The sequence below is a fragment of the Eucyclogobius newberryi genome, unplaced genomic scaffold (assembly GCF_026437365.1).
Source record: "Eucyclogobius newberryi isolate DKJ021-1_F unplaced genomic scaffold, fEucNew1.0.hap1 SCAF_524, whole genome shotgun sequence".
In the NCBI taxonomy this organism is placed as follows: Eukaryota; Metazoa; Chordata; class Actinopteri; order Gobiiformes; family Gobiidae; genus Eucyclogobius; species Eucyclogobius newberryi.
This window is the reverse complement of record NW_027316195.1, coordinates 1-20,882: the sequence shown is the minus strand read 5'-3', so window position 1 is coordinate 20,882 and position 20,882 is coordinate 1. Positions and strand designations below refer to the sequence as shown.

At 49.5% G+C, this 20,882-nt stretch overlaps 1 protein-coding gene across 1 annotated transcript in view; it reads left to right on the top strand.

Annotated features, from left to right (window-relative positions):
- LOC140383525 (uncharacterized) overlaps window positions 1-19,703 on the top strand; it is a gene marked incomplete at its 3' end in the record, with an annotated part of 41,226 nt that extends 21,523 nt beyond the window's left edge. The window contains exons 6-10 of the mRNA XM_072465971.1: window positions 7,286-9,928; window positions 10,261-10,487; window positions 10,910-11,171; window positions 12,253-12,447; window positions 19,185-19,703. Coding sequence (XP_072322072.1) covers window positions 7,286-9,928; window positions 10,261-10,487; window positions 10,910-11,171; window positions 12,253-12,447; window positions 19,185-19,703 — 3,846 coding nt within the window. The remainder of the gene's footprint in view (window positions 1-7,285; window positions 9,929-10,260; window positions 10,488-10,909; window positions 11,172-12,252; window positions 12,448-19,184) is intronic.
- Between the last annotated feature and the right edge of the window lie 1,179 nt (window positions 19,704-20,882).

Here is a 20,882-nt window from a genome sequence, read left to right as displayed (position 1 = left end):
TGTGGCTCTTCCGTGTGTGGCTCTTGTGTGTGGCTCTTGTGTGTGGCTCTTGTGTGGCTCTTCCGTGTGTGGCTCTTGTGTGTGGCTCTTGTGAGTGGCTCTTGTGTGTGGCTCTTGTGTGTGGCTCTTCCGTGTGTGGCTCTTCCGTGTGTGGCTCTTCCGTGTGTGGCTCTTCCGTGTGGCTCTTCCGTGTGGCTCTTGTGTGTGGCTCTTCCGTGTGTGGCTCTTCTGTGTGTGGCTCTTGTGTGTGGCTCTTCTGTGTGTGGCTCTTGTGTGTGGCTCTTGTGAGTGGCTCTTGTGTGTGGCTCTTGTGTGTAGCTCTTGTGTGTGGCTCTTGTGTGTGGCTCTTGTGTGTGGCTCTTCTGTGTGTGGCTCTTGTGTGTGGCTCTTGTGTGTGGCTCTTGTGTTTGGCTCTTGTGTGTGGCTCTTGTGTGTGGCTCTTGTGTGTGGCTCTTGTGTGTGGCTCTTCTGTGTGTGGCTCTTGTGTGTGGCTCTTGTGTGTGGCTCTTGTGTGTGGCTCTTGTGTGTGGCTCTTGTGTGTGGCTCTTGTGTGTGGCTCTTCTGTGTGTGGCTCTTGTGTGTGGCTCTTGTGTGTGGCTCTTGTGTGTGGCTCTTGTGTGTGGCTCTTGTGTGTGGCTCTTCTGTGTGTGGCTCTTGTGTGTGGCTCTTGTGTGTGGCTCTTGTGTGTGGCTCTTGTGTGTGGCTCTTGTGTGTGTGGCTCTTGTGTGTGGCTCTTGTGTGTGGCTCTTGTGTGTGGCTCTTGTGTGTGGCTCTTGTGTGTGGCTCTTCTGTGTGTGGCTCTTGTGTGTGGCTCTTGTGTGTGGCTCTTGTGTGTGGCTCTTGTGTTTGGCTCTTGTGTGTGGCTCTTGTGTGTGGCTCTTGTGTGTGGCTCTTGTGTGTGGCTCTTGTGTGTGGCTCTTGTGTGTGGCTCTTGTGTTTGGCTCTTCTGTGTGTGGCTCTTGTGTGTGGCTCTTGTGTGTGGCTCTTGTGTGTGGCTCTTGTGTGTGGCTCTTGTGTGTGGCTCTTGTGTGTGGCTCTTCTGTGTGTGGCTCTTGTGTGTGGCTCTTGTGTGTGGCTCTTGTGTGTGGCTCTTGTGTGTGGCTCTTGTGTGTGGCTCTTCTGTGTGTGGCTCTTGTGTGTGGCTCTTGTGTGTGGCTCTTGTGTGTGGCTCTTGTGTGTGGCTCTTGTGTGTGGCTCTTCTGTGTGTGGCTCTTGTGTGTGGCTCTTGTGTGTGGCTCTTGTGTGTGGCTCTTGTGTGTGGCTCTTCTGTGTGTGGCTCTTGTGTGTGGCTCTTGTGTGTGGCTCTTGTGTGTCGCTCTTGTGTGTGGCTCTTCTGTGTGTGGCTCTTGTGTGTGGCTCTTGTGTGTGGCTCTTGTGTGTGGCTCTTGTGTGTGGCTCTTGTGTGTGGCTCTTGTGTGTGGCTCTTCTGTGTGTGGCTCTTGTGTGTGGCTCTTGTGTGTGGCTCTTGTGTTTGGCTCTTGTGTGTGGCTCTTGTGTGTGGCTCTTGTGTGTGGCTCTTGTGTGTGGCTCTTGTGTGTGGCTCTTCTGTGTGTGGCTCTTGTGTGTGGCTCTTCTGTGTGTGGCTCTTGTGTGTGGCTCTTGTGTGTGGCTCTTGTGTGTGGCTCTTGTGTGTGGCTCTTGTGTGTGGCTCTTGTGTGTGGCTCTTGTGTTTGGCTCTTCTGTGTGTGGCTCTTGTGTGTGGCTCTTGTGTGTGGCTCTTGTGTGTGGCTCTTGTGTGTGGCTCTTCTGTGTGTGGCTCTTGTGTGTGGCTCTTGTGTGTGGCTCTTGTGTGTGGCTCTTGTGTGTGGCTCTTCTGTGTGTGGCTCTTGTGTGTGGCTCTTGTGTGTGGCTCTTGTGTGTGGCTCTTGTGTGTGTGGCTCTTGTGTGTGGCTCTTGTGTGTGGCTCTTGTGTGTGGCTCTTGTGTGTGGCTCTTGTGTGTGGCTCTTGTGTGTGTGGCTCTTGTGTGTGGCTCTTGTGTGTGGCTCTTGTGTGTGGCTCTTGTGTGTGGCTCTTGTGTGTGGCTCTTCTGTGTGTGGCTCTTGTGTGTGGCTCTTGTGTGTGGCTCTTGTGTGTGGCTCTTGTGTGTGGCTCTTGTGTGTGGCTCTTGTGTGTGGCTCTTCTGTGTGTGGCTCTTGTGTGTGGCTCTTGTGTGTGGCTCTTGTGTGTGGCTCTTGTGTGTGGCTCTTCTGTGTGTGGCTCTTGTGTGTGGCTCTTGTGTGTGGCTCTTGTGTGTGGCTCTTGTGTGTGTGGCTCTTGTGTGTGGCTCTTGTGTGTGGCTCTTGTGTGTGGCTCTTGTGTGTGGCTCTTGTGTGTGGCTCTTGTGTGTGGCTCTTGTGTGTGTGGCTCTTGTGTGTGGCTCTTGTGTGTGGCTCTTGTGTGTGGCTCTTGTGTGTGGCTCTTGTGTGTGGCTCTTGTGTGTGGCTCTTCTGTGTGTGGCTCTTGTGTGTGGCTCTTGTGTGTGGCTCTTGTGTGTGGCTCTTGTGTGTGGCTCTTGTGTGTGGCTCTTCTGTGTGTGGCTCTTGTGTGTGGCTCTTGTGTGTGGCTCTTCTGTGAGTGGCTCTTGTGTGTGGCTCTTGTGTGTGGCTCTTTTGTGTGTGGCTCTTGTGTGTGGCTCTTGTGTGTGGCTCTTGTGTGTGGCTCTTGTGTGTGGCTCTTCTGTGTGTGGCTCTTGTGTGTGGCTCTTGTGTGTGGCTCTTGTGTGTGGCTCTTGTGTGTGGCTCTTGTGTGTGGCTCTTGTGTGTGGCTCTTGTGTGTGGCTCTTCTGTGTGTGGCTCTTGTGTGTGGCTCTTGTGTGTGGCTCTTCTGTGAGTGGCTCTTGTGTGTGGCTCTTGTGTGTGGCTCTTTTGTGTGTGGCTCTTGTGTGTGGCTCTTGTGTGTGGCTCTTGTGTGTGGCTCTTGTGTGTGGCTCTTCTGTGTGTGGCTCTTGTGTGTGGCTCTTGTGTGTGGCTCTTGTGTGTGGCTCTTGTGTGTGGCTCTTGTGTGTGGCTCTTGTGTGTGGCTCTTCTGTGTGGCTCTTGTGTGTGGCTCTTGTGTGTGGCTCTTGTGTGTGGCTCTTGTGTGTGGCTCTTGTGTGTGGCTCTTCTGTGTGTGGCTCTTGTGTATGGCTCTTGTGTGTGGCTCTTGTGTGTGGCTTTGTGTGTGGCTCTTGTGTGTGTGGCTCTTGTGTGTGGCTCTTGTGTGTGGCTCTTGTGTGTGGCTCTTCTGTGTGGCTCTTGTGTGTGGCTCTTGTGTGTGGCTCTTGTGTGTGGCTCTTCTGTGTGTGGCTCTTGTGTGTGGCTCTTGTGTGTGGCTCTTGTGTGTGGCTCTTGTGTGTGGCTCTTGTGTGTGGCTCTTGTGTGTGGCTCTTCTGTGTGTGGCTCTTGTGTGTGGCTCTTGTGTGTGGCTCTTGTGTGTGGCTCTTGTGTGTGGCTCTTGTGTGTGGCTCTTGTGTGTGGCTCTTGTGTGTGGCTCTTGTGTGTGGCTCTTCTGTGTGGCTCTTCTGTGTGTGGCTCTTGTGTGTGGCTCTTGTGTGTGGCTCTTGTGTGTGGCTCTTGTGTGTGGCTCTTGTGTGTGGCTCTTGTGTGTGGCTCTTCTGTGTGTGGCTCTTGTGTGTGGCTCTTGTGTGTGGCTCTTCTGTGAGTGGCTCTTGTGTGTGGCTCTTGTGTGTGGCTCTTTTGTGTGTGGCTCTTGTGTGTGGCTCTTGTGTGTGGCTCTTGTGTGTGGCTCTTGTGTGTGGCTCTTCTGTGTGTGGCTCTTGTGTGTGGCTCTTGTGTGTGGCTCTTGTGTGTGGCTCTTGTGTGTGGCTCTTGTGTGTGGCTCTTGTGTGTGGCTCTTGTGTGTGGCTCTTCTGTGTGTGGCTCTTGTGTATGGCTCTTGTGTGTGGCTCTTGTGTGTGGCTCTTGTGTGTGGCTCTTGTGTGTGTGGCTCTTGTGTGTGGCTCTTGTGTGTGGCTCTTGTGTGTGGCTCTTCTGTGTGGCTCTTGTGTGTGGCTCTTGTGTGTGGCTCTTCTGTGTGTGGCTCTTGTGTGTGGCTCTTGTGTGTGGCTCTTGTGTGTGGCTCTTGTGTGTGGCTCTTGTGTGTGGCTCTTCTGTGTGTGGCTCTTGTGTGTGGCTCTTGTGTGTGGCTCTTGTGTGTGGCTCTTGTGTGTGGCTCTTCTGTGTGTGGCTCTTGTGTGTGGCTCTTGTGTGTGGCTCTTCTGTGTGTGGCTCTTGTGTGTGGCTCTTGTGTGTGGCTCTTGTGTGTGGCTCTTGTGTGTGGCTCTTCTGTGTGTGGCTCTTGTGTGTGGCTCTTGTGTGTGGCTCTTGTGTGTGGCTCTTGTGTGTGGCTCTTGTGTGTGGCTCTTGTGTGTGGCTCTTGTGTGTGGCTCTTGTGTGTGGCTCTTCTGTGTGTGGCTCTTGTGTGTGGCTCTTGTGTGTGTGGCTCTTGTGTGTGGCTCTTGTGTGTGGCTCTTGTGTGTGGCTCTTGTGTGTGGCTCTTGTGTGTGGCTCTTGTGTGTGGCTCTTCTGTGTGTGGCTCTTGTGTGTGGCTCTTGTGTGTGGCTCTTGTGTGTGGCTCTTGTGTGTGGCTCTTGTGTGTGGCTCTTCTGTGTGTGGCTCTTGTGTGTGGCTCTTGTGTGTGGCTCTTGTGTGTGGCTCTTGTGTGTGGCTCTTGTGTGTGGCTCTTGTGTGTGGCTCTTGTGTGTGGCTCTTGTGTGTGTGGCTCTTGTGTGTGGCTCTTGTGTGTGGCTCTTGTGTGTGGCTCTTGTGTGTGGCTCTTGTGTGTGTGGCTCTTGTGTGTGGCTCTTGTGTGTGGCTCTTGTGTGTGGCTCTTGTGTGTGGCTCTTCTGTGTGTGGCTCTTGTGTGTGGCTCTTCTGTGTGTGGCTCTTGTGTGTGGCTCTTGTGTGTGGCTCTTGTGTGTGGCTCTTGTGTGTGGCTCTTGTGTGTGGCTCTTCTGTGTGTGGCTCTTGTGTGTGGCTCTTGTGTGTGGCTCTTCTGTGAGTGGCTCTTGTGTGTGGCTCTTGTGTGTGGCTCTTTTGTGTGTGGCTCTTGTGTGTGGCTCTTGTGTGTGGCTCTTGTGTGTGGCTCTTGTGTGTGGCTCTTCTGTGTGTGGCTCTTGTGTGTGGCTCTTGTGTGTGGCTCTTGTGTGTGGCTCTTGTGTGTGGCTCTTGTGTGTGGCTCTTGTGTGTGGCTCTTCTGTGTGTGGCTCTTGTGTGTGGCTCTTGTGTGTGGCTCTTCTGTGAGTGGCTCTTGTGTGTGGCTCTTGTGTGTGGCTCTTTTGTGTGTGGCTCTTGTGTGTGGCTCTTGTGTGTGGCTCTTGTGTGTGGCTCTTGTGTGTGGCTCTTCTGTGTGTGGCTCTTGTGTGTGGCTCTTGTGTGTGGCTCTTGTGTGTGGCTCTTGTGTGTGGCTCTTGTGTGTGGCTCTTGTGTGTGGCTCTTGTGTGTGGCTCTTGTGTGTGGCTCTTCTGTGTGTGGCTCTTGTGTGTGGCTCTTGTGTGTGGCTCTTGTGTGTGGCTCTTGTGTGTGGCTCTTGTGTGTGGCTCTTCTGTGTGTGGCTCTTGTGTGTGGCTCTTGTGTGTGGCTCTTCTGTGAGTGGCTCTTGTGTGTGGCTCTTGTGTGTGGCTCTTTTGTGTGTGGCTCTTGTGTGTGGCTCTTGTGTGTGGCTCTTGTGTGTGGCTCTTGTGTGTGGCTCTTCTGTGTGTGGCTCTTGTGTGTGGCTCTTGTGTGTGGCTCTTGTGTGTGGCTCTTGTGTGTGGCTCTTGTGTGTGGCTCTTGTGTGTGGCTCTTGTGTGTGGCTCTTCTGTGTGTGGCTCTTGTGTATGGCTCTTGTGTGTGGCTCTTGTGTGTGGCTCTTGTGTGTGGCTCTTGTGTGTGTGGCTCTTGTGTGTGGCTCTTGTGTGTGGCTCTTGTGTGTGGCTCTTCTGTGTGGCTCTTGTGTGTGGCTCTTGTGTGTGGCTCTTGTGTGTGGCTCTTCTGTGTGTGGCTCTTGTGTGTGGCTCTTGTGTGTGGCTCTTGTGTGTGGCTCTTCTGTGTGTGGCTCTTGTGTGTGGCTCTTCTGTGTGTGGCTCTTGTGTGTGGCTCTTGTGTGTGGCTCTTGTGTGTGGCTCTTGTGTGTGTGGCTCTTGTGTGTGGCTCTTGTGTGTGGCTCTTGTGTGTGGCTCTTGTGTGTGGCTCTTCTGTGTGTGGCTCTTGTGTGTGGCTCTTGTGTGTGGCTCTTGTGTGTGGCTCTTCTGTGTGTGGCTCTTGTGTGTGGCTCTTGTGTGCAGGTGCGGCTGGGTCACATGTGTTGGCTGCATGTGCACAGCCGTCCTCCACATGTCGCCGTGGTTACGGCTCTGGCAGTTGTTTAAAACGTCTGTGTTTCATTCTTGATCTCGCGCTTCGTTCTCTGGACAAACAATGGCGTCTTTGTTTACATGCGGCGCGTACATTTGGTGGAAACGTGCGGCGGACGCTAAAGCTAAAGCTAAAGCTAAAGCGCTGCAGGAACAAAGAGTTTTCTGCAGCGCCGCGTTTCCAACGTCTTTAAAAACCTGCACACACAAAACACAAGCAGCGCTGCCAGTTCCATCAGACTCATGACGCTGTGAGAATGAAACAACAGAGACTTGTGTTAGCTTTAAGAGGAAGTCTCGTGCAGTTAGCGGCTCGTGCAGTTAGCAGTTAGCGGCTCGTGCAGTTAGCAGTTAGCGGCTCGTGCAGTTAGCAGTTAGCGGCTCATGCAGTTAGCGGCTCGTGCAGTTTGTGGGACGACGGTATAAGCGGATTAAAGAACTCTCAGACGTCCGTTACACACTTTTAACGCACGACGCAGAGTCTAGAACACAACGAGTTAATAATTACGCAACTAATGTCCAGCGGCGCCATTTTGTTGCATTTACTATTGCTCGCTTTGTAATATTTGTGGCATTAACTGTTGTGGCCCACTATGATTTTGACACAATGTTCGATTTAAGAAATGTTCATTGTGGGATTGTTAAAATTTGCGCTAATTTTGGCGCTAATGGCCTGGTCAGATGAACGAGGCTGCACTCTGGAACACATGTGACAAGACTCTAGTGTTACTCACGTGTTGTCAGGTGGTCGTCACGTCAACAAAACAGCCCCGGACTTACATAGTTTGCGATGTTTGGAGGCTAATGCTAACTCTCCCACTGAGCTAATGTGTGGGACTGTACCAGACTTTAGAGTTCTGTTTGGAAACGCTGCGAGGGTCTTCACCAAAAGTAACTTGACCAGCAGTATTTGTGATGTACTGAGGCAATTATTAAGCTTATCTTTTCCTATTTTACCTGCCGCAGATTTGAGGACTTCCTGTCTTGTGTTGCAGGCGTGGTGAAGTGTAAAAAGGACCGCGACTCGGGCTTCGCTGAGGTCTGTCCACAGTGTTTCTCTCCTCAGCCTCTGAACGGCTCAAACCTCCTGGACTTGACCCCGGAGCAACTCACCTGCCAACGCCCGTCCCTCAAATCCCCCCTCAAACTGTGGGACAACCCCCTCTGGTCCGACTCGGAGCCCGAGCCCGACGTGCCCTACACCCGCGACTTTGAAAAGCCACTGGGGCAACTGACGTTCGTTCTCTCCGACAGCCACTCGAACCACGCCCACGTCGCCTGCGACGTCCGCCAGCCCGCGGAGCCGACGCCCATATCCTGGAGCACGAATTCGCAGACTCCGGACGACGTTTCGGTCAACGTCACGCTCGCTACGACGCTCGAGTGCGAAATAGATCGAGAAAGTTTGCAAAACCTTTGGCAGCTCGTCGCGTACTATTATCAAAGTCCAGCCATTTTGGAAAGAGGTCAACGGCGAGGGAACACGTCGACCGTCACGTATCAGTATGTCCAAGTTATCAATGAAAATTCACCTTATTTTACAGAATTAAAAGGTTATTTGTCGGCGGGTCCATCTTGGCTGCTACAACCGAGAGTGACTTTGACGCTAAACAGACCGCAAACAACAACAAAAAAGCTAGCCATGGATTTTACGACGGTGATCACAAAAAATCTTAACAGCTACACAGGACAGGAAGAGGACAGCGACATCACGTCCTCCTGGGCTATGATCCGCCAAGGAGGAAGTGGGCGTGTCCAGACGGCACTCAAAGGCTCCAAGGTGACACTGGAATGTGACGTCGTAGCATCGGAGCCGCTAACCAAAGTGGAGTGGATGCTGCCGGACATGTCCATTCTGGAAAACTCCAATGATAAAATAGAGATCCCGTCCAACAGTGAACTGGTGATTCTGAACGCGACTCTCTCGGATTCGGGGGTTTATCACTGCATGGTCAGGACTCACGCCGGGGTCGACTTGGTGCCGTTCAGGGTGACGATAAAAGAAACATCTCTGAGTCCGAAGGTTTTGAACGGAGAGAAGCTTGAGCTGGAAAAAGGTGATTCGTTCACTTTGCCTTGCCACGTAACGTCGGTCCAACCCAGTCAGACTTTATGGTACCTCCCGAAAAATCAAGTGTTGCTCCCGACGCAACAGACCAAACGTGCGCAAGTCATGGATAACGGGACTTTGGTGGTGAAAAGGCTGACTCCGGAAGATGCCGGCGAGTACAGCTGCTTGGCATCTAATCTACACGGCGTGGACATGATCGCACACATGGTAGAGGTCAAAACGGAGAAACCCAAAGCCCGAATTCAAGATGAAAACGTGCAAACTTTGCTGACAAATCTGGACGAAGGAGGAGAGGGTTCGGGCCGAGACTTTCAAGAAATCATTCGACCGTTTGCGACGCAATTTCCCAAAAAAGTGATGCTGCAGCAACGGAATCAAAATCTCAAACGAATTCGAGGAAAAGACTCAAAACGCAAGCCAAACAAATCCATAAAGGAATTGGATCCGAGCAGATGGGCCGAGATATTAGCCAAAGCGAACGCAAAGACGACTGTAGCAAGTAGCACGCAAAAGCTAGCCACGCGACGGATAACGACAACGATGGCATCTACCGTTTTCTCTAGACAACTCGATGAAGACAGTGCGGATGTGAAGGTTGAAAGTATCGCCCCAGTTATGCAAATCCCACTTCTTCAAACCGAAACCGAACCATCAACAGCTAAAACGGAAAATAGTCCTGAGAAGCTAGCAACGGCCGCCGCTTCTCCAGTGACAGATAAGGTTTACAGTGATGAAAGACGGAATTCCAGTCTTTTTCCAAACCGGCGACGACCTTTTGGACGTAGAAGACCAGGAAGACCAAGAGTACGACCCAATCATTCCAACAGGCCAACAACTCCTACAACTACCACTACTACTACTGCGCCAACTACAACTACTATAACTACTACAACTACTACTACTACTACTACTGCGCCAACTACAACTACTACAACTACTACTACTACCACAGCACCAACTACAATCGCTTCAACTACAGACCCGAGCGCTGAGTACACATTTGAGGAGGACGAAGGCGAATATTATGACGAAGATATTGCAATTTCGACAACACAAGAAATGGAAATAACCCCGACCCAATGGCCAAAAATCTTTACAATTCCAACGCACAGAGCTGAAGAAAAAGTTTATCAATCGAGATGGGCGACGCCGACTTACAGCACAAGAGATAGCGTACGATTGACAACGCAATTTAGGCATCCAGCTGAAGTCAAACCTTTGCCCAAACTTGTGCCGATTTTGCCGCACGAACCAAGAACGCCGTCGAGGGTAGTTCCCGACTCCAAAATGGTGACGGAACGTGTTGTGAAGCTTCCAGAAAAACCCAAATCAAAACCAAACACGGACGATTTTCCAATGCCGGTTCATCCTTGGCTGTATCGGCCGAACCACGGAGGAGGCGAAACATCGAACGTGAATGACAACAAGGAGAGGTCGAACGGTAAAGCGGTCGAAGTTAAACCCGTGAGACCGAACCAGAGTCCGCACGTGCCGCCCACAGCGCACTGGCAGAGACCTCAGCCTGGCCCAGTTTATCCAACGTGGCCCAAGACCTACTCCAAACCAGGTGAGAACAAGTAAAGATAGAATATGGGACGTGAATGGGACAAGTCTTGAAAACAAAGATGTAGCATTAAAATTTTACAACAAATTGCCTACATCTGGGCAAAGCCATGGTAAATAAATAAAATAATCTGACTTTCTCATAAAACGAAGCTTAATCTCAGCTGGAAAACCTTACATTATCTTATATTTCTGTAAGATTGTGTGTTGTCTCTTACTTTTACCCGGTTTATTCATGCTTTTAGACCCCAGCAAGAGTGTTCTTTAAATACATTGTTCTTTTAAGAGTTGTCATCTCTCCATATGTTTTTGCTGACTATGTACTTGTAAACCCAGGGTCCAACTTGGTCCCCACCCCTCGCCCGTGGCCGTTCCAGCACCCATGGGTCCAGGCTCCTTTCACAAACCGACCCGAGATCACAGCAGAGACCGTGAGACCAACAGCGTCACCTACAGGACACTCGGGGTTTAATCATCACTACTACAATCCACCTGCTCAGCGTCCGAACCAGCCAACGATGGATCAGCTGCTCATCACACGGCTCCGCAACAGATACAGACAGGTAAAGGACCCCGAGGGATGAACAGATACAGACAGGTAAAGGACCCCGAGGCTTGAAGAGTTACAGACAGGTAAAGGACCCCGAGGTATGAACAGATACAGACAGGTAAAGGACCCCGAGGCATGAACAGATACAGACAGGTAAAGGACCCCGAGGCCTGAAGAGTTACAGACAGGTAAAGGACCCCGAGGTATGAACAGATACAGACAGGTAAAGGACCCCGAGGCATGAACAGATACAGACAGGTAAAGGACCCCGAGGTATGAACAGATACAGACAGGTAAAGGACCCCGAGGTATGAACAGATACAGACAGGTAAAGGACCCCGAGGCATGAACAGATACAGACAGGTAAAGGACCCCGAGGCATTCATTTATCATATAGTTTCAAAAATATTGGACCATCGTGTGATTCTTTTTCAGGCGCAGCTGGACCGAATGGCTCAGTTGGGAAAGATCGTGACTCCCAGGCCTCGCTTGAGCTACAGCAAAGTCCCGTTTGGGCTGACCCCGCGACCCTTCTTCCCCCACAAACCGTACAAATACTCTCCGACCACCTCCTACAGCCACACTCCGCCCCCGCCTCACAACAGGAAGTCCTACCCCGTGTTCTACCCCAGCCCTTGGCCCAAGTACCCCTCCCCACATGGGCCACAACATGGAGCACACTGGCCCATCGGAGGAGGTGAGTTTATGTACTTTTGAGGCGTACATTAACACATAGCGTGTACTTTTGAGGCGTACATAAACACACAACGTGTACTTGTACTGCGTACATAAACACACAGCGTGTACTTGTACTGCGTACATAAACACATAGCATGTACTTTTGCTGCGTACATAAACACATAGCGTGTACTCTTGAGGTGTACATAAACACATAGCGTGTACTTGTACTGCGTACATAAACACACAGCGTGTACTTGTACTGCGTACATAAACACACAGCGTGTACTTGTATTGCGTACATAAACACACAGCGTGTACTTGTACTTCGTACATAAACACACAGCGTGTACTAGTACTGCGTACATAAACACATAGCATGTACTTTTGCTGCGTACATAAACACATAGCGTGTACTCTTGAGGTGTACATAAACACATAGCGTGTACTTGTACTGCGTACATAAACACACAGCGTGTACTTGTACTGCGTACATAAACACACAGCGTGTACTTGTATTGCGTACATAAACACACAGCGTGTACTTGTACTTCGTACATAAACACACAGCGTGTACTAGTACTGCGTACATAAACACATAGCGTGTACTTGTGCTGCGTACATAAACACACAGCGTATACTTTTGCTGCGTACATAAACACATAGCATGTACTTTTGCTGCGTACATAAACACACAGCGTGTACTCTTGAGGTGTACATAAACACATAGCGTGTACTTGTACTGCGTACATAAACACACAGCGTGTACTTGTACTGCGTACATAAACACACAGCGTGTACTTGTACTGCGTACATAAACACACAGCGTATACTTTTGCTGCGTACATAAACACACAGCGTGTACTTGTACTGCGTACATAAACACACAGCGTGTACTTGTACTGCGTACATAAACACACAGCGTGTACTTGTACTGCGTACATAAACACACAGCGTGTACTTGTACTGCGTACATAAACACACAGCGTGTACTTGTACTGCGTACATAAACACACAGCGTGTACTTGTACTGCGTACATAAACACACAGCGTGTACTTGTACTGCGTACATAAACACACAGCGTGTACTTGTACTGCAGGCCGCGTGAGCTCGCGCCGCGTCACCGTGGCTCCGCCCTTCCCCTGGGCTGTGGGAGGAGACTCTGGGTCTAAACCTCGGATCACGTCCGTTTCCGTCGCCAGCGTCGCCGCTTTGGCCGAGAGTGACGTCCTGTTGCCGTGCAACGCCGCGGGCCGGCCCGCGCCCACCATCGCATGGACCAAAGTATCCACAGGTAAAACCCATCTCAGAACAGCTCATAGTATTTGTACTTTAAAGTATTTCATTTTGAAGAACGTTAAAGCGATTAATGGTTTGATTTTGACTTGTTTGATGTTGTAGTAGAAAGTACACGTCCTGCCCTCAGATGCAGAGAAGTATAAAGTATATATTGAAAATATACCTAACATTTGTACTTATGTGCACTACTTTTACTTTAGTACTTTGTTACTTTCCGCCCTGATCATTTATGGAGAAAACTGAGGTAGAAACATTTGTGGAACTTGGTCCAAAAGTTGAAAATGGCTTTTTATTCATTTTAAATATTGTCATTTTCTAACAATTTGCATCTTTCTTTGTGAGAACTGATTGTCAAACGTACAAAAGTCATAAATCAGATCCTCTGTGTTTCTGGACTTCCTCGTTGTAACTGAAACATCATTTCCAGGGCCAGAGTTGGATCGTTTCGGCCTCAGAAGCTGCTAAACCTTCACAGAAGGAAACATTTGATCGTTTCAATGATTTCTGTGGAGTTTCTGGCAGAGAACTCTAAGGTTTGGTCCAAGACGAGGAAGACGTCCAGAATGTGAGGAATCTGCTGAGCTCTTGGGGTCTCTCTGGGACAGACCGCACCGGGTGGTCTTAATGTTTTGGCTGATTATGGTCTCTGTGGTTCTCAAACTGTGGTGCACGTGTCGCTGGCTTATGTTGGTCGTTTCCTGATTTTAGAGATAGTTCTTCCGTTAAGTTTAGACCTGGTTTAGTTCTGGTTTAGTTCTTTTAGGGCTGATTTAAGCCCGAAGACCTGGTTTAGTTCTTTTAGGCCTAGTTTAAGCCTGAAGACCTGGTTTAGTTCTTTTAGACCTAGTTTAAGCCTGAAGACCTGGTTTAGTTCTTTTAGGCCTAGTTTAAGCCTGAAGACCTGGTTTAGTTCTTTTAGGGCTGGTTTAAGCCTGAAGACCTGGTTTAGTTCTTTTAGGCTAGTTTAAGCCTGAAGACCTGGTTTAGTTCTTTTAGGCTGGTTTAAGCCTGAAGACCTGGTTTAGTTCTTTTAGGGCTGGTTTAAGCCTGAAGACCTGGTTTAGTTCTTTTAGGCTGGTTTAAGCCTGAAGACCTGGTTTAGTTCTTTTAGGCCTAGTTTAAGCCTGAAGACCTGGTTTAGTTCTTTTAGGCCTAGTTTAAGCCTGAAGACCTGGTTTAGTTCTTTTAGGCTGGTTTAAGCCTGAAGACCTGGTTTAGTTCTTTTAGGCCTAGTTTAAGCCTGAAGACCTGGTTTAGTTCTTTTAGGCCTAGTTTAAGCCTGAAGACCTGGTTTAGTTCTTTTAGGCCTAGTTTAAGCCTGAAGACCTGGTTTAGTTCTTTTAGGGCTGGTTTAAGCCTGAAGACCTGGTTTAGTTCTTTTAGGCCTAGTTTAAGCCTGAAGACCTGGTTTAGTTCTTTTAGGCCTAGTTTAAGCCTGAAGACCTGGTTTAGTTCTTTTAGGCTGGTTTAAGCCTGAAGACCTGGTTTAGTTCTTTTAGGCCTAGTTTAAGCCTGAAGACCTGGTTTTGTTCTTTTAGACCTAGTTTAAGCCTGAAGACCTGGTTTAGTTCTTTTAGGCCTAGTTTAAGCCTGAAGACCTGGTTTAGTTCTTTTAGACCTAGTTTAAGCCTGAAGACCTGGTTTAGTTCTTTTAGGCTGGTTTAAGCCTGAAGACCTGGTTTAGTTCTTTTAGGCTGGTTTAAGCCTGAAGACCTGGTTTAGTTCTTTTAGGCTGGTTTAAGCCTGAAGACCTGGTTTAGTTCTTTTAGGGCTGGTTTAAGCCTGAAGACCTGGTTTAGTTCTTTTAGGCTGGTTTAAGCCTGAAGACCTGGTTTAGTTCTTTTAGGCCTAGTTTAAGCCTGAAGACCTGGTTTAGTTCTTTTAGGCCTAGTTTAAGCCTGAAGACCTGGTTTAGTTCTTTTAGGCTGGTTTAAGCCTGAAGACCTGGTTTAGTTCTTTTAGGCCTAGTTTAAGCCTGAAGACCTGGTTTAGTTCTTTTAGGCCTAGTTTAAGCCTGAAGACCTGGTTTAGTTCTTTTAGGCCTAGTTTAAGCCTGAAGACCTGGTTTAGTTCTTTTAGGGCTGGTTTAAGCCTGAAGACCTGGTTTAGTTCTTTTAGGCCTAGTTTAAGCCTGAAGACCTGGTTTAGTTCTTTTAGGCCTAGTTTAAGCCTGAAGACCTGGTTTAGTTCTTTTAGGCCTAGTTTAAGCCTGAAGACCTGGTTTAGTTCTTTTAGGGCTGGTTTAAGCCTGAAGACCTGGTTTAGTTCTTTTAGGCCTAGTTTAAGCCTGAAGACCTGGTTTAGTTCTTTTAGGCCTAGTTTAAGCCTGAAGACCTGGTTTAGTTCTTTTAGGCTGGTTTAAGCCTGAAGACCTGGTTTAATTCTTTTAGGCCTAGTTTAAGCCTGAAGACCTGGTTTAGTTCTTTTAGGCCTAGTTTAAGCCTGAAGACCTGGTTTAGTTCTTTTAGGCCTAGTTTAAGCCTGAAGACCTGGTTTAGTTCTTTTAGGCCTAGTTTAAGCCTGAAGACCTGGTTTAGTTCTTTTAGGGCTGGTTTAAGCCTGAAGACCTGGTTTAGTTCTTTTAGGCTGGTTTAAGCCTGAAGACCTGGTTTAGTTCTTTTAGGCCTAGTTTAAGCCTGAAGACCTGGTTTAGTTCTTTTAGGCCTAGTTTAAGCCTGAAGACCTGGTTTAGTTCTTTTAGGGCTGGTTTAAGCCTGAAGACCTGGTTTAGTTCTTTTAGGCCTAGTTTAAGCCTGAAGACCTGGTTTAGTTCTTTTAGGGCTGGTTTAAGCCTGAAGACCTGGTTTAGTTCTTTTAGGCCTAGTTTAAGCCTGAAGACCTGGTTTAGTTCTTTTAGGGCTGGTTTAAGCCTGAAGACCTGGTTTAGTTCTTTTAGGCCTAGTTTAAGCCTGAAGACCTGGTTTAGTTCTTTTAGGGCTGGTTTAAGCCTGAAGACCTGGTTTAGTTCTTTTAGGCCTAGTTTAAGCCTGAAGACCTGGTTTAGTTCTTTTAGGCCTAGTTTAAGCCTGAAGACCTGGTTTAGTTCTTTTAGGCCTAGTTTAAGCCTGAAGACCTGGTTTAGTTCTTTTAGGGCTGGTTTAAGCCTGAAGACCTGGTTTAGTTCTTTTAGGCCTAGTTTAAGCCTGAAGACCTGGTTTAGTTCTTTTAGGCTGGTTTAAGCCTGAAGACCTGGTTTAGTTCTTTTAGGCCTAGTTTAAGCCTGAAGACCTGGTTTAGTTCTTTTAGGCCTAGTTTAAGCCTGAAGACCTGGTTTAGTTCTTTTAGGCCTAGTTTAAGCCTGAAGACCTGGTTTAGTTCTTTTAGGGCTGGTTTAAGCCTGAAGACCTGGTTTAGTTCTTTTAGGCCTAGTTTAAGCCTGAAGACCTGGTTTAGTTCTTTTAGGCCTAGTTTAAGCCTGAAGACCTGGTTTAGTTCTTTTAGGCCTAGTTTAAGCCTGAAGACCTGGTTTAGTTCTTTTAGGGCTGGTTTAAGCCTGAAGACCTGGTTTAGTTCTTTTAGGCCTAGTTTAAGCCTGAAGACCTGGTTTAGTTCTTTTAGGGCTGGTTTAAGCCTGAAGACCTGGTTTAGTTCTTTTAGGGCTGGTTTAAGCCTGAAGACCTGGTTTAGTTCTTTTAGGGCTGGTTTAAGCCTGAAGACCTGGTTTAGTTCTTTTAGGCCTAGTTTAAGCCTGAAGACCTGGTTTAGTTCTTTTAGGGCTGGTTTAAGCCTGAAGACCTGGTTTAGTTCTTTTAGGCCTAGTTTAAGCCTGAAGACCTGGTTTAGTTCTTTTAGGGCTGGTTTAAGCCTGAAGACCTGGTTTAGTTCTTTTAGGGCTGGTTTAAGCCTGAACCATGTGGTAAACTCTATGTTCTGATGTTTGTCACAGTTAGAAGTTCAAAGGTCAAAGGGCCTCGTCACAGGGTTTGTTCAGTTTTGAGCCTTTTTGTGCAATCTTGGTTTAGGGCCTTGTAGGATTCTGGTCTGGTTAAGATTAGGTCCTGAGGTCCTGGTTTTAGGTCCTGGTTTTAGGTCCTGGTTTTAGGTCCTGGTTTTGAGGTCCTGGTTTTAGGTCCTGGTCTTGAGGTCCTGGTCTTGAGGTCCTGGTCTTGAGGTCCTGGTTTTAGGTCCTGGCTTTAGGTCCTGGTTTTAGGTCCTGGTCTTGAGGTCCTGGTTTTAGGTCGTGGTTTTAGGTCCTGGTTTTGAGGTCCTTGTTTTAGGTCCTGGTTTTGAGGTCCTGGTTTTGAGGTCCTGGTTTTGAGGTCCTGGTTTTGAGGTCCTTGTTTTAGGTCCTGGTTTTGAGGTCCTGGTTTTAGGTCCTGGTCTTGAGGTCCTGGTTTTAGGTCCTGGTTTTAGGTCCTGGTTTTGAGGTCCTTGTTTTAGGTCCTGGTTTTGAGGTCCTGGTCTTGAGGTCCTGGTTTTAGGTCCTGGTCTTGAGGTCCTTGTTTTAGGTCCTGGTTTTAGGTCCTGGTCTTGAGGTCCTGGTTTTAGGTCCTGGTTTTAGGTCCTGGTTTTGAGGTCCTTGTTTTAGGTCCTGGTCTTTAGGTCCTGGTTTTGAGGTCCTTGTTTTAGGTCCTGGTCTTGAGGTCCTGGTTTTAGGTCCTGGTCTTGAGGTCCTGGTCTTGAGGTCCTGGTTTTAGGTCCTGGTCTTGAGGTCCTGGTCTTGAGGTCCTGGTTTTAGGTCCTGGTCTTGAGGTCCTGGTTTTAGGTCCTGGTTTTAGGTACTGGTTTTGAGGTCCTTGTTTTAGGTCCTGGTTTTAGGTCCTGGTCTTGAGGTCCTGGTTTTAGGTCCTGGTTTTAGGTCCTGGTTTTGAGGTCCTTGTTTTAGGTCCTGGTTTTGAGGTCCTGGTTTTGAGGTCCTGGTTTTGAGGTCCTGGTTTTAGGTCCTGGTTTTGAGGTCCTTGTTTTAGGTCCTGGTTTTGAGGTCCTGGTTTTAGGTCCTGGTCTTGAGGTCCTGGTTTTAGGTCCTGGTTTTAGGTCCTGGTTTTGAGGTCCTTGTTTTAGGTCCTGGTTTTGAGGTCCTGGTCTTGAGGTCCTGGTTTTAGGTCCTGGTCTTGAGGTCCTGGTCTTGAGGTCCTGGTTTTAGGTCCTGGTTTTAGGTCCTGGTTCTGAGGTCCTTGTTTTAGGTCCTGGTTTTAGGTCCTGGTTTTAGGTCCTGGTTTTAGGTCCTGGTTTTGAGGTCCTTGTTTTAGGTCCTGGTCTTGAGGTCCTGGTCTTGAGGTCCTGGTTTTAGGTCCTGGTCTTGAGGTCCTGGTCTTGAGGTCCTGGTTTTAGGTCCTGGTCTTGAGGTCCTGGTCTTGAGGTCCTGGTTTTAGGTCCTGGTTTTAGGTCCTGGTTCTGAGGTCCTTGTTTTAGGTCCTGGTTTTAGGTCCTGGTTTTAGGTCCTGGTTTTAGGTCCTGGTTTTGAGGTCCTTGTTTTAGGTCCTGGTCTTGAGGTCCTGGTCTTGAGGTCCTGGTTTTAGGTCCTGGTCTTGAGGTCCTGGTTTTAGGTCCTGGTCTTGAGGTCCTGGTTTTAGGTCCTGGTTTTAGGTCCTGGTTTTAGGTCCTGGTTTTGAGGTCCTTGTTTTAGGTCCTGGTCTTGAGGTCCTGGTCTTGAGGTCCTGGTTTTAGGTCCTGTTCTTGAGGTCCTGGTTTTAGGTCCTGGTCTTGAGGTCCTGGTTTTAGGTCCTGGTCTTGAGGTCCTGGTTTTAGGTCCTGGTTTTAGGTACTGGTTTTGAGGTCCTTGTTTTAGGTCCTGGTTTTAGGTCCTGGTCTTGAGGTCCTGGTTTTAGGTCCTGGTTTTAGGTCCTGGTCTTGAGGTCCTGGTTTTAGGTCCTGGTCTTGAGGTCCTGGTCTTGAGGTCCTGGTTTTAGGTCCTGGTCTTGAGGTCCTGGTCTTGAGGTCCTGGTTTTAGGTCCTGGTTTTAGGTCCTGGTTCTGAGGTCCTTGTTTTAGGTCCTGGTTTTAGGTCCTGGTTTTAGGTCCTGGTTTTAGGTCCTGGTTTTGAGGTCCTTGTTTTAGGTCCTGGTCTTGAGGTCCTGGTCTTGAGGTCCTGGTTTTAGGTCCTGGTCTTGAGGTCCTGGTTTTAGGTCCTGGTCTTGAGGTCCTGGTTTTAGGTCCTGGTTTTAGGTCCTGGTTTTAGGTCCTGGTTTTGAGGTCCTTGTTTTAGGTCCTGGTCTTGAGGTCCTGGTCTTGAGGTCCTGGTTTTAGGTCCTGGTCTTGAGGTCCTGGTTTTAGGTCCTGGTCTTGAGGTCCTGGTTTTAGGTCCTGGTCTTGAGGTCCTGGTTTTAGGTCCTGGTCTTGAGGTCCTGGTTTTAGGTCCTGGTTTTAGGTACTGGTTTTGAGGTCCTTGTTTTAGGTCCTGGTTTTAGGTCCTGGTCTTGAGGTCCTGGTTTTAGGTCCTGGTTTTAGGTCCTGGTCTTGAGGTCCTGGTTTTAGGTCCTGGTCTTGAGGTCCATAAATGACACAAACAGTTTTCAAGTTCATTCACATTTATGATAAAATTATTTTTTCATTTTCAACAGTTTTGATGAAATATTTGTTCCTAAATCTGAACCTAATATTTCCAGTCGAGCTTTGCAGCCTAAAGTATTTCTTTACGCTAACGTGTCCTAAGACTTCAAGTAGTGGAACCTTAAAAGTCCTTGGTATCGTTTCAGTCTTGTTTCGGTATCGTTTCGGTATCGTTGCGGTATCGTTGCTTAAACCGACACACTTTAAGGGTCGGGGGGTTAAACGCTTCTCGAACGTCTTCCAGGTTCCACGATTCCCGCCGGCTCCAGACACGGCTCCAGGTTTGAGGTCTTCCTGAACGGCTCCTTCCTGGTCCGCTCTGTGCAGCTGCAGGACCGGGGCCAGTACCTCTGCACCGCTCAGAACCGCTTCGGCTCCGACCGCAGCGTCATCACTTTAGCCGTCCAGACCCGACCGCCCACCATCCAGCCTGCCACGCCCACCCAGGTGTCGCTCTACCTGGGCCAGACCGCCACGCTGCATTGCTCCGCCTCCGGACGCCCCGCCCCTCAGGTCTCGTGGATTCTTCCGGATCGGACGTTTGTGAGGGACGTGGGGGCCATGTACACCCCACTGGCCCCGATAGTTCTGTTCTCCAACGGGACGCTGCAAATCCACTCCGCAAACTTCTCCAGCAAAGGCGATTACAAATGCATCGCGAGCAACGCGGCCGGAGCGGACACGGTTACGTACCACGTCCATGTGGCGGCGCTGCCTCCCGCCATCGGCGAGAAGGGGATGGACACGGTCGTCATTCAGCCAGGTACAATGACATGTGTGTCCTGTCTCATGTCCATTGTCCAGTGTCCTGTGTCCTGAGTCCTGCTGCTGGTTGTGTGTGTCCTGTCCTGTGTCCAGTGTCCTGAGTGCAGCTGCTGGTCGTGTGTGTCCTGTCTCATGTCCTGTGTCCTGTGTCCTGAGTGCAGCTGCTGGTCGTGTGTGTCCTGTCTCATGTCCAGTGTCCTGTGTCCTGAGTGCAGCTGCTGGTCGTGTGTGTCCTGTCTCATGTCCTGTGTCCTGTGTCCTGAGTGCAGCTGCTGGTCGTGTGTGTCCTGTCTCATGTCCTGTGTCCTGTGTCCTGAGTGCAGCTGCTGGTCGTGTGTGTCCTGTCTCATGTCCTGTGTCCTGTGTCCTGAGTGCAGCTGCTGGTCGTGTGTGTCCTGTCTCATGTCCTGTGTCCTGTGTCCTGAGTGCAGCTGCTGGTCGTGTGTGTCCTGTCTCATGTCCTGTGTCCTGTGTCCTGAGTGCAGCTGCTGGTCTTGTGTGTCTTGTCTCATGTCCTGTGTCCTGTGTCCTGAGTGCAGCTGCTGGTCGTGTGTGTCCTGTCTCATGTCCTGTGTCCTGTGTCCTGAGTGCAGCTGCTGGTCGTGTGTGTCCTGTCTCATGTCCTGTGTCCTGTGTCCTGAGTGCAGCTGCTGGTCGTGTGTGTCCTGTCTCATGTCCTGTGTCCTGTGTCCTGAGTGCAGCTGCTGGTCGTGTGTGTCCCTGTCTCATGTCCTGTGTCCTGTGTCCTGAGTGCAGCTGCTGGTCGTGTGTGTCCTGTCTCATGTCCTGTGTCCTGTGTCCTGAGTGCAGCTGCTGGTCGTGTGTGTCCTGTCTCATGTCCTGTGTCCTGTGTCCTGAGTGCAGCTGCTGGTCGTGTGTGTCCTGTCTCATGTCCTGTGTCCTGTGTCCTGAGTGCAGCTGCTGGTCGTGTGTGTCCTGTCTCATGTCCTGTGTCCAGTGTCCTGAGTGCAGCTGCTGGTCGTGTGTGTCCTGTCTCATGTCCTGTGTCCTGTGTCCTGAGTGCAGCTGCTGGTCGTGTGTGTCCTGTCTCATGTCCTGTGTCCTGTGTCCTGAGTGCAGCTGCTGGTCGTGTGTGTCCTGTCTCATGTCCTGTGTCCAGTGTCCTGAGTGCAGCTGCTGGTCGTGTGTGTCTTGTCTCATGTCCAGTGTCCTGTGT